Source organism: Boleophthalmus pectinirostris, unplaced genomic scaffold (assembly GCF_026225935.1).
Source record: "Boleophthalmus pectinirostris isolate CB_2022bp ecotype Guang Dong unplaced genomic scaffold, ASM2622593v1 HiC_scaffold_6, whole genome shotgun sequence".
Classification (NCBI taxonomy): Eukaryota; Metazoa; Chordata; class Actinopteri; order Gobiiformes; family Gobiidae; genus Boleophthalmus; species Boleophthalmus pectinirostris.
The window spans coordinates 27,540,725-27,555,208 of NW_026571447.1; the positions used below are offsets into that span (position 1 = coordinate 27,540,725).

Genomic DNA, 14,484 nt, shown 5'->3' on the forward strand with positions numbered 1-14,484 from the left:
CAACACATATCACTACGCTATATAAACTAATAATAACTTTGGCTGTTTCTCTTCACCTCTTTAATAATTGACTTCACAACAGGATACAGGTTAGTGTTTGCTTAACATGCTCGCCCTGTACATAGACATCGTTTTGTCTCCTGTTCTGAATGTGCTTTTTATGTAAGGGAGATGTAGCACCTTTTCCGTGACAGACTGACTGAACATTAATATGCCTTTAAAACACAAAGTACAGATTACTACCCCATGGCAAAACACCACATAGACAAAGCAACGATCTTTGAAACTACCCCTCAGGATGCAAGGGGTGTTGACAAACTTGCCAGTACTTTTCTAACATAAAACTTACTGGATATATATTTTAAATGTCACATCCCAGCCAGGACTGAATGAAGAGATCTTTTTTTTTTCCTTTTTTAAACATATTAAACAACATTATAACAACGACATAGTAAACTGCATACATAAACCAACATTTTGGGTTATATAAAACCAAACTTCCATGTTTCTGAATTGCAGCATATTCAAATGTGGGTGGTAGCAATTTACATTTACTTCAGTAACTTTTAGAATTGTACCTTTAACTATAATTTTACTATATCATGCTTAATTCCACTACTCGAGTAATATTTTGAGGTAAGAGCATTTTTAGTTGCTGTAACCTTTGGCTTTTATACTCCATGTCTGACTAAGTTTAAGTTATATGTCTTAATTTCTTCCAAAATAGTAAATTACATTTTTTAGAGTTACATAGACCCCCGCTCTCAATCTGAAATGAAACCATTCAATTTCAAGAATACCAACAACCTATGAGACACAACAGCTCCCAACTAATAAATCTTACTGAGTTTATGGCCCAGTCTCACAAAAATAAATATTTTTTAAAGAATTATGGCTGGATAATGACCAACAGCATGTTAATCAGAATTCGGGTTGTTAATTGTCCTGTCACGATAATGATTATATCCTCTTATCTTTAATAAATCATAGAAAGAACATTACTTTTTCAGGTTTAATAACTATTGTGTTTACCTTTCTTTGCACTAGCAGGGAATGTTTTTTGTAGTAATCAGAAAGAAATAGGTTCACCATAAAATCATCAAGTCATTTTCACTCAAAAGTTCTCATAATGCTCTGATTTTGAGTGTGCATCTTGGCGCTGTTGTACAAAGAGCTATTTCCTTTCAAAGGTCCTACAATACACAAAATGGATTCTTGTGAGCTTTAGGTCGTGTTATAATGTTGTTACCTTCTCAAAAACATACCTGGAGTTGTGTTTTGTTTTATTTCACACACATTTGAGTAATCCTTTATTATTAGTCAACATCTACAAATCTGTAAATGCTCTGCTCCACGTTGTGATGTCATGGGCTAAAATCATCCAAATTATTCTCAGTATGTGAAAGTGTATGGAGTAAAGGGGAAGAACTAAGCATATGATGGATTTGTGTGTTAAAAATGTGTGAATGAAACAAAACACAAATCCAGGTCTGTTTATGATGAGGAAACATAAGGTTTTATTGTTTAGGAGCTTCTGGTTTGACGGCTTCTGGATTTTGTGCTTCTTGTTTAGGCTCCTCTGGTTTTGGGGCATCTGCTTTAGGTTCCTCTGGTTTTGGGGCATCTGCTTTAGGTTCCTCTGGTTTTGGAGCATCTGGTTTCGGGGCATCTGGTTTAGCTTCTTCAGCTTTGGGGGGCTCGGGCTTTGGTTGCTCTGCATTTGGTTTTGGCTCTTCTTTCTTCTCCGGACAACTGCACAAGTGCAGACACAGAAAGTTATTAAACATGAATTGATCTTTTGCTGTGAATTCACACTGGGAGTGTTCCACATGTACAGCTATGGAGGAATGTTTAGCAGTTACCATGGAGACAACACACACATTACCAAACACAAACAAAAAAAAAGTTTAAGATTGCCTGAAAACTCTTGAAAAAATACAAAATGGATTTATAACAACACATGTTCATGAGCCTGTGTTCAATATGAGCAGTTATGGTCCTGTTTAGATTAGGGCCTGACTTATATATCAGTTGGCACCTGAAAACATATCGGCGATCGGCCTAAATCTTGCCGATATGGCCAATATTTCATGTGAGCATGTTGCTTAGACTCTGTACATTATGCTCATTTAATCCAATTTCAAGCGGTGAGTGTTGGAAATGTGTTGATTTTGAAGCTAGTTTTGGTTCTTTCTCATTGGTTAGCGATTAGCTGCTGTAGCTCCCGCACATAAACAGGCTGTTTTCTCTTTGACTACATTGGCCGTATATTTGTTACTGGACCTGCATTGATACGTAAATGAGCTATGAATAGAAGTGTGAATGATGACATTTCCACATATAATTAATTATATTGGCACGCACACATTTACAGCTAAAGGCTAATAGCGGTAGTTTACTTTCTTTACTAGCTAGTAGTGATGGGTCCCAATTTAAAATCCACTAGAGCCAAACCTCAGTTTTTGTTTTTTTTTACAATTCAAGATTAACAGTGAATTTTTACATCACTAAATATACCAGCGATTATATCGGCTATCGGCAGCTCTGACTCCCATTTAATCGGTATCATATCGGCCACAATAAAAACCATATCGGTCGGGCCCTAGTTTAGATGTTTAAGTTCAACAAAAAAGATGAGAGTAACTGACTGAAAAACCACAACCACACCACAAATCCTCTCACACCACGAAGTCAGTTCTTTATGGTCAGATTATGTTAAAACAAAGATCAGATTAAAGCCTTACTTGAGCAAAAGAGCTTCAGACAAAGCTTCAGACAGAGCAGTGCCTTCTCTTAGCATCACACCACCACAGGGAATATTAATGGTGAGTAATTATATTGTAAAGATTAAGTAAACACGTACCCTTGCACTGAGGATCCTGGTTTAAGGTAGTTACAAATGGGACTTTGTGTATTGAGGTTCTCTTTAAGAGCTGCAATCTCTGCTTCCCAGGCCGTCTTCTCCTTCGCGCTCTGATCTGTCAAGTGAGACGCATTTTAGTACACCTGATGTAGACATTTTTTACATGCAAGCACCATTTGTAAGGATGTAACGACATCTGAATCTCTCAGTACAATATATTCACGATATTTATGGCGATATTTTGTGGAGGCGCACCAAATTGTGAATATGCTACTTTTACTTTTTAAAATGCATTGACAAGATTTTATTTCTGTCATAATCCAAAGCGCTAAAATGTAAAAGTGCTTAATTATAGTTATTTCTTCATAAAGTCTGCACTGAAACAGAGCAAAGAATCATGGTCTATGTAGTTCCATCTGTTTTTAGCTATTGCTGTACTATGACAATGAATTTAAGTTCATTAAAGAGACTTGTAATTTGATATATTGTGACAGCCCACCGTAGTACTGAGAGACTTTTGACAGTACAATATTGTGATATTTTGGTTATTGTTACGTCTCTAATCAAATGCTGTTCACTAAACAGGACAGTATTTGCAAGTGGCGGATGAAGTACTCAATTTTGCTGCTAAAGTAAAAAAATATAAAATAATAATAATAATAATAATAATAATAATTAAAGGCATTAAAGTGTCCGTTCAAAAATGTGTAAAAGTATTTCACACAGATTTTAAGAGATTTTGTTAGTAAATTTAACCAGAACCTACAGCCAGGCTGTATGTTCATGAATGTGCTAAAAATAACCCCTCAAATCATTTGAAATACTGCCATCTTTTGTTAACTATAAGCTGACATTTTGAGTACTTCCAATTCTAAAGAAAAGAAAATGTAATTTGGATCTGTAAATTACTATGGCAACGGTTAAGGTTCTAATATTGTGAAAGAATAATGTGATAGATAGATAGAGGTTTAACAACTTACCTTGGAATGTTTTTAATTGCTCTTGCGCTGAAGCAATTTCATCTGTCACTGTTTTCTGTCAGTGTAAAAAAAAAAAAAAAAATAAAGATTGATTATTTATTCAGGCCTAAATTTATGACTTCAAAGCTCAGAGTTGCAGGGTCTTTTCTATATAAAATTGGTTTGAGGTAAGGAAATGCACTGACATGACCCTTGATTTATATCAGAGTCACCTGTCAATCACGCACATTTGAAAATTGGGTCACCAATGACCAGACTCACATCTTCGTAAAGTATTGGAGAAGTGTATATTCTGGATCTCAGACAAATACCAAAGAGCATTTCAAGCAAATCAAGCAATAATACGCCTATAGGCCTATCCAAGATCACGAGCATGTGTGCTGTCCACCATCACTGATGGCACAATGGTTAACTAGTGGCTTGAGATAACATTTTGTTTTTGCATATAGTGGTGTTGTTTTACATTTGTGCCACAATAAACATAAACTCACCTTCTGCCCCATACACGCATCTAGCTCTGTTTTCTTCGTGTTCGAGGCCGTGGACAGTTCAGTCAGTTCCTTTTGGAGCTGCTCTTGCGCAGTCTTCTCCATCTGCATTCGGCTCTCGGTGCTTTGTTTCTCCTTCTCGTACTCCGCCACCATGCCCTCTGACACCCGCAACTTCACGTCTAGAATCGAAATCCTTTTTTTCATGTGAAACTATCTCTGGTATACGAATTTTTCATAAGCGCAAACGAAGCCACGGAAATCGCAATAGAAACTGGTAACAGAATTTGTGCCTTCATGTTTGGTACAAGAGTGATCGTCTTCCTATGGAAAACCCAAAAGTTAAATTAAAAACATTCGAATTTAAGACGCTCTTCCTTTACCTGTCTGTCTGGACTGGGCACCTCGCATAATTAGGGCTGTGTATCCAAGACAGCCAATCACGATTTTCCTTCCCCCAAACGCACGCCCCTATCCGGAACCTGAACGCGTAATTGGATCGTGACACCTGTATAGTTTGGCTGAGCAAAAACAATAAATAAATAAAAATTTAGTCGGCTGCCAAAACAGGAAGGATACTTTCATAGGCTATTTGACAGTGGTAAAAAATTAAGATTCCACCCAACCAGCTGCGTGAGGTTAAGCTCTCTTTAGACGGTCGCTTAGTGGCGATTAAAGTTATCGTGGAAACAGGTAAGACGGACGCAGAGTCAGTCGAGCCTTTCCTGATGAGCAAGTTTAACAAGTTACGTAGAGACAGGTGAGGAGCAACAGGTGCATAGTGGTAGACAAGCGAGAGGATATGATTTTAAGGTGACCAGTTTCTGTATTTCGCGGATTACATGGTAGCACAATGAAGCTGTTAATTTTCTTGTGCGTGGCGTGTGCGGCTGTGATGGCCGTAATGATTTCCCAAGCCGTGCGTCAGGAGTTTATCCTTAAACGTCTGAAGAGTTCGACAGAAGAGAAAACTATGCAAATCTCAAGATATGAAAATACAGTCTCCGAGATGAAAAAGACTATGCTGGGAGTCAGACCACAAATGATGTCAATGATCACAGAGACGCAGAACCTGAAGACGAAAAAGGAAACCCTCCAAAAAGAGAAAACTGCTTGGGAGGAAAATATCAACACGTGCAACAAGGAAAAGGTGAACCACTGGCCCAGTTAATCAAAATGCTTTCAGTTTCTTTCTTTTTACTGTAAAGGCTACAGACTATCAAAGTCAGCCTGGTAACAATGATTTATTCTTTAATTCTGTTGTTTCTATAGGGTGAAGCTGAAAAAACAAAGGGTGAAGTCACAGAGAACTTGAATAAACTGACAGGTAAGCGGAATTTGGCTGTAATTTTTCTATTATGCCAGTGTTTCTCAAACTGTGGTATGTGCACCAAGTTCTGTTGGGTAATACTTGGACTGCTCTTGTGTTTTTGCCTGATTTAGAGTTTATTTTATCCACTTTTTGTCCTTCTTTGGATAATTTCTTGTTTAAAACTACAGTGAAAATGATACATATAGTTGATTCAGATCTGATGCTACTTGGAAAGCCAAATCTTTTCTTTGGTTGTGTTTGGTGTGAAAAATATGACAGTCAATGTACTAAACTGTATAAAGTTATTTTTTTCTTGAACTAAGAAAAGGCAAATTTTAAAAGCTTTTATTTGGCTGTATCTTCATCATAGATGGTGTTTGAGATATTTAATTAAGTCATAAAACACCTATAATTATATGATGCAAGTGCTGTGAAAGATTCCAGCAAAAGCAAAAACCTCAACATGTAGAACAGCAAATGTCAGACAGTAAATATTCCATGACATACAGTCATGCAATATGTCAGTGCACCTTACTTAAAAGCTTACAACACATGAATTATGAAAATCTGTACTTCTATACTTTTTCCACTTCTGTCTGATATGTCTCTGAATTGCATATTTAATATTTTTCAATTTGTGTCTTTGTCTGACTCTGCAGTGCAGCACAATGAGGCCAAGGGGAGCGCTCAGAAGACCATTGAGGAGCTGAAACAACAGATCCTGGACCGAGATAAAACCATGTGTGCCTCAGTGGATACGACTATTGCAGAGGCCCGGTAAGAATCTGACCTATTTACATTGGATTTCAAATTAAACATATTATCATATCTACTTTCTTTGCAGTTTGATTATGCACTGCAACACTCATTTGTAGTCCTTCACATTTATAAGAAATATTATCAGTATTCAGCAGTGATAAAGTCACTTGTTTTCTATGGATTTATAGTGTAGGTCTGTGTCACTGTATTAAAGTTACAACTAGAGTGTTTCTAGACTGTCTGTGAATGCCTCACATGAAAACATATTCAAATGTGATAAGCAAACATTCTAGGCACCTTCCACATTAAAACAGTGACAGCTTGTTTAGTGACTTATATTTAATCCCAGTAAAATATAATGCTTGAGCAAATACTGAATGAACATATGTGAAATGTCTTTTCCACTGATAGAAGTGATTAGATTGAACATGTCTTGTTTTTGCTTGGATAAAGATGATTACCAAAAAAAGAAAAAAACTAAAATGCTGATATCTGTTATCTAAAACAACTAATAATCTTTTACATGTGATGTGCACAAAGATGCTCTATTTTATGTAATAGACCAGTGGTACAGTAAAGGTAAAGTTGTATAAATAAATATTTTAATCTGAATAATAATAATGATGAATATAATGTAAAATGTCTTTCCCAAGGACACAACAATAGTATGCACTGGTTGGATTTGGACCATAAATTCTCTGATTATATAACAATAACTCTAACTGATCCATTGTTGCCCTTGCTTCTATTCTTATGTCTATTATTAAAAATGTACAAACTGCTGTCACGCTAATGTACAGGATTCTAACCACAGGAGTCCTCACTATGCCACCTAGCTTCAACCTGAACCTGAGTTTTACTTTTTAGGTGTGTACAATATGTGCTTTGGAGTGGCTGCACTGTACACACATTCACGCCCAGTTTATCTTTTAAAATAGTATACACATAACAGGTTAGACTACCCGTTTCACTAAAAGATAGTTATCCTATTTTAATTAAAAAATAATCTCTCCTAGTTTTGTCTACTTATTTATTTAGGTGGAGTTTAAAATTTTACTTCTACATGACATAAAGTCTACATAGAGACAATTCCATAACTTTTACCCATAAAGTTAACAAGTGCCAAAATCATCTCAATTACACAATAGTTACAAATAAATGACAAATAAACATCTTTATTGTTAAAAGAAGGCGTAAAAGTCTTCCTTGTGTGTGAATTGTCCCTGAATATTAGATGGAATTTTCTGTGTTTTAACATAGGCAGAGGTATTTTTCTTCTCAACTTTTTCCACAAACTGCCCCTCAACTGATATGAAACTATGATAAAAATTTACCACACCCCACCAAACAAAGGAATAATAAAAAAAAAAACATTAACACAATGCATACTTTAAATTGCTAACTGACTGTTTTCTAACTGTTACTGTTTTCTCATATTACATTTGCAGAAAGCTCTGTGGTTTGGGGGATGCATAATAAGTGCCAAGTGTTTGGTCAGACCAGTGAAACTACATTTCATCACATCTCATCTTGAGCCACAAAGAACATCCTCTGAATGGCACTGCAGTTTCACCAAAATGTTGTGTAAATGAATCTTTTGTATGTGTCTTCTGCGCCCTCTAGTGGGGAATAGAGTTGGATTTAATAATATGAAATTATTTGTAGTACATCTGACTAGAAGGTTGTAAGATTTTAGGGTTCTGTAAAACTGTATAAATTGTAATGATCGCTATAGAAAAGAGTAATGTTTTGTGAATGAATAAACCATTGGAGAAGTAGACTATGTTTTATGTCATAAATAATTTGTTAATCAGAAAAATATCCTACGACTTTTATATTATAGTTAAAAGTAAAATAAACCCACAAATAAGCCATTGTATTACATTAAAACTGGACTATTATCAATGTGTAGGAATTTATGGTGTGGATGGATTATAATAGCAGAATGGAAATTTTCTACTAATTGCTGAAAATTGTCATTTTTTTTAACTTGGATATTAATAACAACAACACAAAAAAACAAAAAACATAACATTTTCTGACATCTACAAACGTGCAACCATTAATAGGACTTGGTCTAATCCTTTTTAGCTAGTTAATCCTTAGATTTTCCTATATTGCATTTGAATGATCTGCCATCATCTGTATTAAATGTAGCATAATTTTAAACCCAGCAGTATTATTGAAATTGGATAATATTTTTTGTCTTAATAAGGATGTCCAAAATATTCCTATAGTCACACAATTAACAATGTAAACTTTAGTAAAAATATAGGGTGACCAGACATCTCTATTTACCCGGGACAGTCCCAGTTTTGATCCTGTGTCCCCTCTTCCAGCAGATTTATCCAAAACCATTAATTTGTCACAGTTTTTTACAAAAAAAATTTCCCGGTGTCCCTATTTTTGACCAATTTGATATCTGCCAACAGTAAAAAGAGGCATAAGTTGTCATTTTGTTTAGGTAAAATTCAGAAAAGCTGCTTAAAAATAACAAAAACACAAAGAAAACGTGACTATACTGTCTCAGGATAGAGCTAAGTGCATAACAGTTTTCCTTAAGTACACACTCGTTTCATAATTGCATTAATACCAACCAACCCAAACCTGTCCCAGTTTTGTATTTTGAAAATCTGGTCACCCTATACAAAGAGCATTTTAAATTCAAATACTATACACTTCCAGGTTATTTTAAACAGGTATAGTAAATGCTGTTTTACCCGAGTGGCAAAGGGTGTAATATCATACTCTGCCAGTGAGCGGCAATGTGCACCGCTTGCGTCCTTTACTCTGCGCCTCTGAACCGGAGAAGAAGCGTTACATGTGAACAGCGTATGGAAAAAAAACATCCCCGGTTTTACGCATCCTTCTGCTCCGGCTTTTCAGTAATTTCTGCATTTTACAAGCGCTGTTCTCTAGAAAAATCCCGCACAGATGAGAGAAAACACGTGAAATTGGGTTTGTTGTGCTGAAGTAGGTGAGAGGTTATGGCGAGGGTAATTTTGGGGCAAGTGTTCAAGGGCTTCCATAGACTCCGCATCTTGACGACACGTCCTTCACTTTTCACGGAGCATAACGGAGCTAAACTACTACACACCACAGTGGTAAGTACTGAATTATACCCGTGTCTTAGTCATTAATGTTTCGGTTTCAATGGTTTACTATGACAAGCATCCTCCGGTGAATGCTTTGACTTCCAGATTCCTCTCTCTGTCCTCACTTGTTGAAAAACCTGTATGTCTGTCTAAATTAAAATAGACGCTTTTGACACTTCTTTTTACAATTAGTGTTTTCTTATAATTTAGACATATCATAAAAATTAATACAGTTTAAATTAGGGGTGAGCAAAAATATCAAAATCAAAAATCTATATATCGTATCGTTTAATGTCCTGATACAGTATCGATATCGTGGGCTGCTCTGTCGATATATCGGCAAGAGTATTTTTTGGTATATTTTACTAAATTATCTTTGCTACAGCGCTACAGTTTTGCTGCTTGTTTAGTGGAAGGAAACTCGTTTATGCAACACATTTTCACTGTTTTTAGGATTAAAATGTTTGTGTTTCAAATGAACTTTATACAAGGAGATATTTAACACTTTTAGTATCACAGCCATGATTTAGCCTTGATTTTTTTAGTGAATCGTATCAACTCGATTTGAAACATATTGTATCGAATCGAAAACTCTGTGTATCGAGATATGTATCATATCGTGGTCCATGTATTGAGGTATGTATCATATTGGCAACTTTTTATGATACCCAACCTTAGTTTAGATAATACTGTGGAATACCTCGATACAGAGGCCACAGTACGATACATATCTCGATACAGTGCACTTTCGATTCAGTACGATATATTTCAAATCGATTGAATATGGTTCAATAAAAATAATGGCTAAATCATGGCTATGATACTAAAAGTCTTTGTTAAACCACTTCTTGTGCAAAGTGAATATGAAACACACCCATTTAAATCATCAAAACAAAACAAAACAAAGTGAAAATGTCAAATGTGTTGCATTAAAGAGTTTCCTTCCTCTGAATAAGCAACAAAACTGTAGTGCTGTAACAACATAATTGAGTAAAAATATACCAAAAAATACTCTTGGCAATATATCAAAACAACAGCCCACGCTATCAGTACTGTATCATCACATTAAGCGATACGATATCTATATTTTTGCGCACCCCTAGGATTTTGTATAATGTAATATGATTTTTTTGTACTCAACTGAATCCTTAAAATATATTATCATTTGTCCCCATTCAAATTAAACCCTGCTCGGAGAAAACAATCTGTAATGATAGCTTTTAATATTTTTTTCTGACAGACATTGCCAGGCATTTTCTCTCCACGACCGAGGGACTTCAGTCTACCGAACTCATCATGGGGTCCAAAAATGATGGAACTCTACGATCATTACAACAGCATGTGTGATTTAGAAACAGAAGACATTCATAACCAAAAGGGGCCTTGGATCAGACTGCCCAGCTATAACCGCTCTCTCAAATATGCTACAGGTAAGAAATACTAAACTATTCAGTGTGAAATACAATACATGTCATTTAAACTACCTTGTAACTAGTTAACTATACAAATTTACTCATAAAGTTTTCTTTTAAAGGTGCACTGTGTAAGTTTTACAGTACGGAGTTTACTACAAGCTTGCTTTCATGGAGATATTATTGCTTTGCCTGAAAGGTTTCACAGTATGGCATTAAACTCATCTACATTGCATTTATTCACTCATGTTTAATGCCATACTGTGGGACATTCTAAACAAAGCAATAACAGTTTCATGAAGAAAAGGAGGTGGTGGATACTCTATCACAAAGTTACACAATGCACCTTTAATTGAACCATGCAGTGTAATGTCTCCTCGTGATAAATGTAATGCACTGGTCTGATTTTAAGGGGCACAGATCAGTTTAATGCTATACTGTGAGACATTCCAGGCAAAGCTGGAATGTCTCACAATTCTACCACAAGCTTGTCTCTATAGAGACAAACTTGTGGGTGGTAGAATCTTCACCAGATAAGTTACATGGTGCTACCTAAGAAAACCCAACAAGTTGAATAGGCCATATGAGCCTTTTGAAGTTTATACGTTATTGATGCTGCTGTTAACAAACATAATCCCAGTGTAAATTTTGGCTCTATGACTTCTCTTTGCTTTTGCTTTGTTGTGTCTTTTAGGTGGAGTGTACCTGAGTAAGATGATACAGTCGAAGGCCAGACTTTTCACCAGAAATATTTACCAAGCAGGGGCAGCTTTTGAATATGTTATTTTTGTTAACAAGGAGGAGAAGAAATGTGTTTGCTTATTGCAAGCTGGACATCTACTGGAGGGACCACCGGGGTAAGACCACTGACAAGTTTTAACAAAATATATGGAACATTGAATGGGCAAAAATGTGGTAACCCTTTACATTAACCTTACAATAAAATTCTCTACTTTGGAACATTCTCCATGGAATAAATACATTTTATGCCATTTCACAGTAAGGACACATGCATGCTTTTAAATTAAGATAATCTTTATTATTCCCACAATGAAACAAATCTTGTGTTTCTACATTTTCAGTTCAGTAAACCTTTAAATATTTAATTAATACCCTACCTCCTAACCTTAAACCCTTAAATAGTAGTAGACTGTAAAACTGCAAATAGTGTAGTTATAAAGTACTACTAAAGATGTTTTTGTTCATAAGTTTCTTACAAGACCGAATGGGAGTGATGTGTAATAGTGGAAGTTTTATTGCAATTGGCTTTAAATAAACTCATCTCCTTCTACTAGAGGGCTCACACTTTGGTGTGGTTGGTTAAATCTATTGCTGGGACTGAGCACTTGTAGGAGTGGGTGGTTGAACATAGAGCTGCTTTAAAGATAAGATAACAAAACAATTATTTGTCCCACAATCAGGACATTCCAGTTTTGCTTGAGTTAAGTACAAGAACAACAGCAGTGGAGTAACAGTGTATCACAAATAAGGCTGCCAAAAGTATCAATACCCAGATATTAATTAAACAGCCCATATTATGCTATTTTCTGATCTATATTATGTTGATTCCTCATCAAAAACATGCCTAGATTTGTGTTTTGTTTAATTCACACAGGTTTAACACACAAACCCTGCATATTTAGATATTCTCTCAAACTTGCACAGGCTGATGTCAGAACATGCAAAAGCACAAAGTAAAGAAACTATTATTTTAGCTTGAACTAAGATTACATTCTATTAGACAGAAAGATAGAAAATCAAACCAAGAAATTGGCATTTATCAAAAAAAAAAAAAAAGGCAGACTAGCCAATATGACCAAATAGGAAACAAATGTGACTGAAGTGTAATTAAAATATTAAATAGAATAAGTACAATTGCTTTAACAAATTGTTACAAGGTGAAATTACAGTATGATATTTTATGATGTCAAATATGTGTTATGTCACCCTGCCCTAATCTTTTGTATAGTATTCCACCTTAATAATGTAATTTCTCTTTTATACAGTCATGTTCATGGAGGGGCAATAGCCACTATGATTGACACAGTAACAGGGACACATGCCACGTTTCTAGCTGGACTCGTGGTGACTGCAAACCTCAACATCAACTATCGAAGGTAAATCTTCTTCAATATTGTTTCAAACTTTGTTTAGTTTTAACGGTAATAATGCTCATTAATTATGTTTCTACATTTTCTTTTGCCATAAATGCAATTGGAAATAGTCAAAAATAAACCACATCAGGTAACTGCTGTGCTCCTGCTGGTTCAGAACTGAATCTAGGATGACCCTTTTATACTGAAGCCAGGATACACAAAATGATATAATCCATCTTTTTCTATTATTTTTGTGGTAACATCTGGAAACCCAAGTGAGGAGTTTATTTGCTCTCTGTTTGGATAATTGAACCAATGTACAGAATGTAAACTTAAGCATCATGTAAAATGTTTATAGGCAACGTTGTATTTCAAAATATGTTATATATTATATCTTCACATTGTTTATTATTTCAGACTCGCTTTTAATTTTCCTAATTTAATTTTCAGTGCAATCCCATTAGGAAGCACAGTGTTACTAGAGTCGACATTTGACAAGATGGAAGGCAGAAAAGTATCTGTAATCTGTAAAGTGACCAGTTCTGACGGCTCTAAACTGCACACAGAGGCAACAGGTAAAACTAATGCACACTGCACCAGCGCTGGCTGCAGGTCTTTCATTATCGCTGACTAAATATATGTTATGTGCTCCTGGTATAAAGAGCAAATACACTGGTGCATGAACATACCAGTGATGCCAAGCTACACACAGACAGAGAAGTTTTACACATAACCTAAATAATTCTGTTTATACTGAAGTTTGCATTTTAATTTACACAGATAAAAAAAAAAATCTATGTACAGTTAAAGATGGTCTTAACTTTTTCTGGTGGGGAGTCTGCCATTTGCTTGTTGCTAAGGCGATGTTATTACATTGTCTGAAATGTTCCAGTTTTATGGAATCTAGCTTGTATTTATTCAGTTAAAGTTTTTTTATTGCTCACACATTGAAACACATTTATTCTTACTGTGATCATGCTTGCTAAGTTTAATGCCATACTGTGAAACATCCCAGATAAAACAATATCTCATGGAGACGAGCAGATTGTTAACCCCTGCACCAGAAAAGTGACATAGTGTGCTTTTAAGTGTGCTGTGCAGAGACCTGTCCTGTTTTCTTAATGTCATCTCTGTTTTTCAGCTCTCTTTGTGGCTATCAACGTGAGCCACCTGATGGGAATGTAACCTTGTGCTCGATCATTATATCAGCTGTGTGTCTGCATTTTACTTTAATCTGCATTATCACTAAACTGTTACAGAAGTTTGTGACTAACTAGACACTTGTGGCTACCTCTGGAAAATGTAAGCTTGAATAGTTTTTAAGTTAAATTTTATTTAAATATTTATTCCATTCCCATTTATTTTAAAAGAATCACTGGTAAATTAATAATGTGTAAGAAATAAAACAGTTCTCATGATGTATTAATCATTTTATTTATTACTGTTATGTTTGTGTCACTTTTTAAAAATTAATTAATT

At 35.3% G+C, this 14,484-nt stretch overlaps 2 protein-coding genes across 2 annotated transcripts; one reads left to right on the plus strand and one right to left on the minus strand.

The window, feature by feature from the left end:
* Positions 1 to 4,839, minus strand: zgc:174935 (uncharacterized protein LOC796019 homolog). Its single transcript, XM_055163301.1, has 5 exons — positions 4,715 to 4,839; positions 4,335 to 4,513; positions 3,844 to 3,898; positions 2,864 to 2,978; positions 1 to 1,752 (listed from the first exon to the last, which is right to left on the minus strand). The coding sequence occupies exons 1-5, from the start codon at positions 4,740 to 4,742 to the stop codon at positions 1,518 to 1,520; spliced, it is 612 nt and encodes a 203-aa protein (XP_055019276.1). The 5' UTR covers positions 4,743 to 4,839; the 3' UTR covers positions 1 to 1,517.
* A 345-nt stretch (positions 4,840 to 5,184) lies between these two features.
* LOC110163137 (acyl-coenzyme A thioesterase THEM4-like) lies at positions 5,185 to 14,427 on the plus strand. Its single transcript, XM_055163893.1, has 9 exons — positions 5,185 to 5,481; positions 5,604 to 5,658; positions 6,303 to 6,420; positions 7,851 to 7,872; positions 10,738 to 10,927; positions 11,604 to 11,766; positions 12,916 to 13,026; positions 13,456 to 13,580; positions 14,147 to 14,427. Exons 1-9 carry the CDS (start codon positions 5,185 to 5,187, stop codon positions 14,188 to 14,190), a joined length of 1,125 nt encoding a protein of 374 aa, XP_055019868.1. The 3' UTR covers positions 14,191 to 14,427.
* Positions 14,428 to 14,484: the final 57 nt, after the last annotated feature.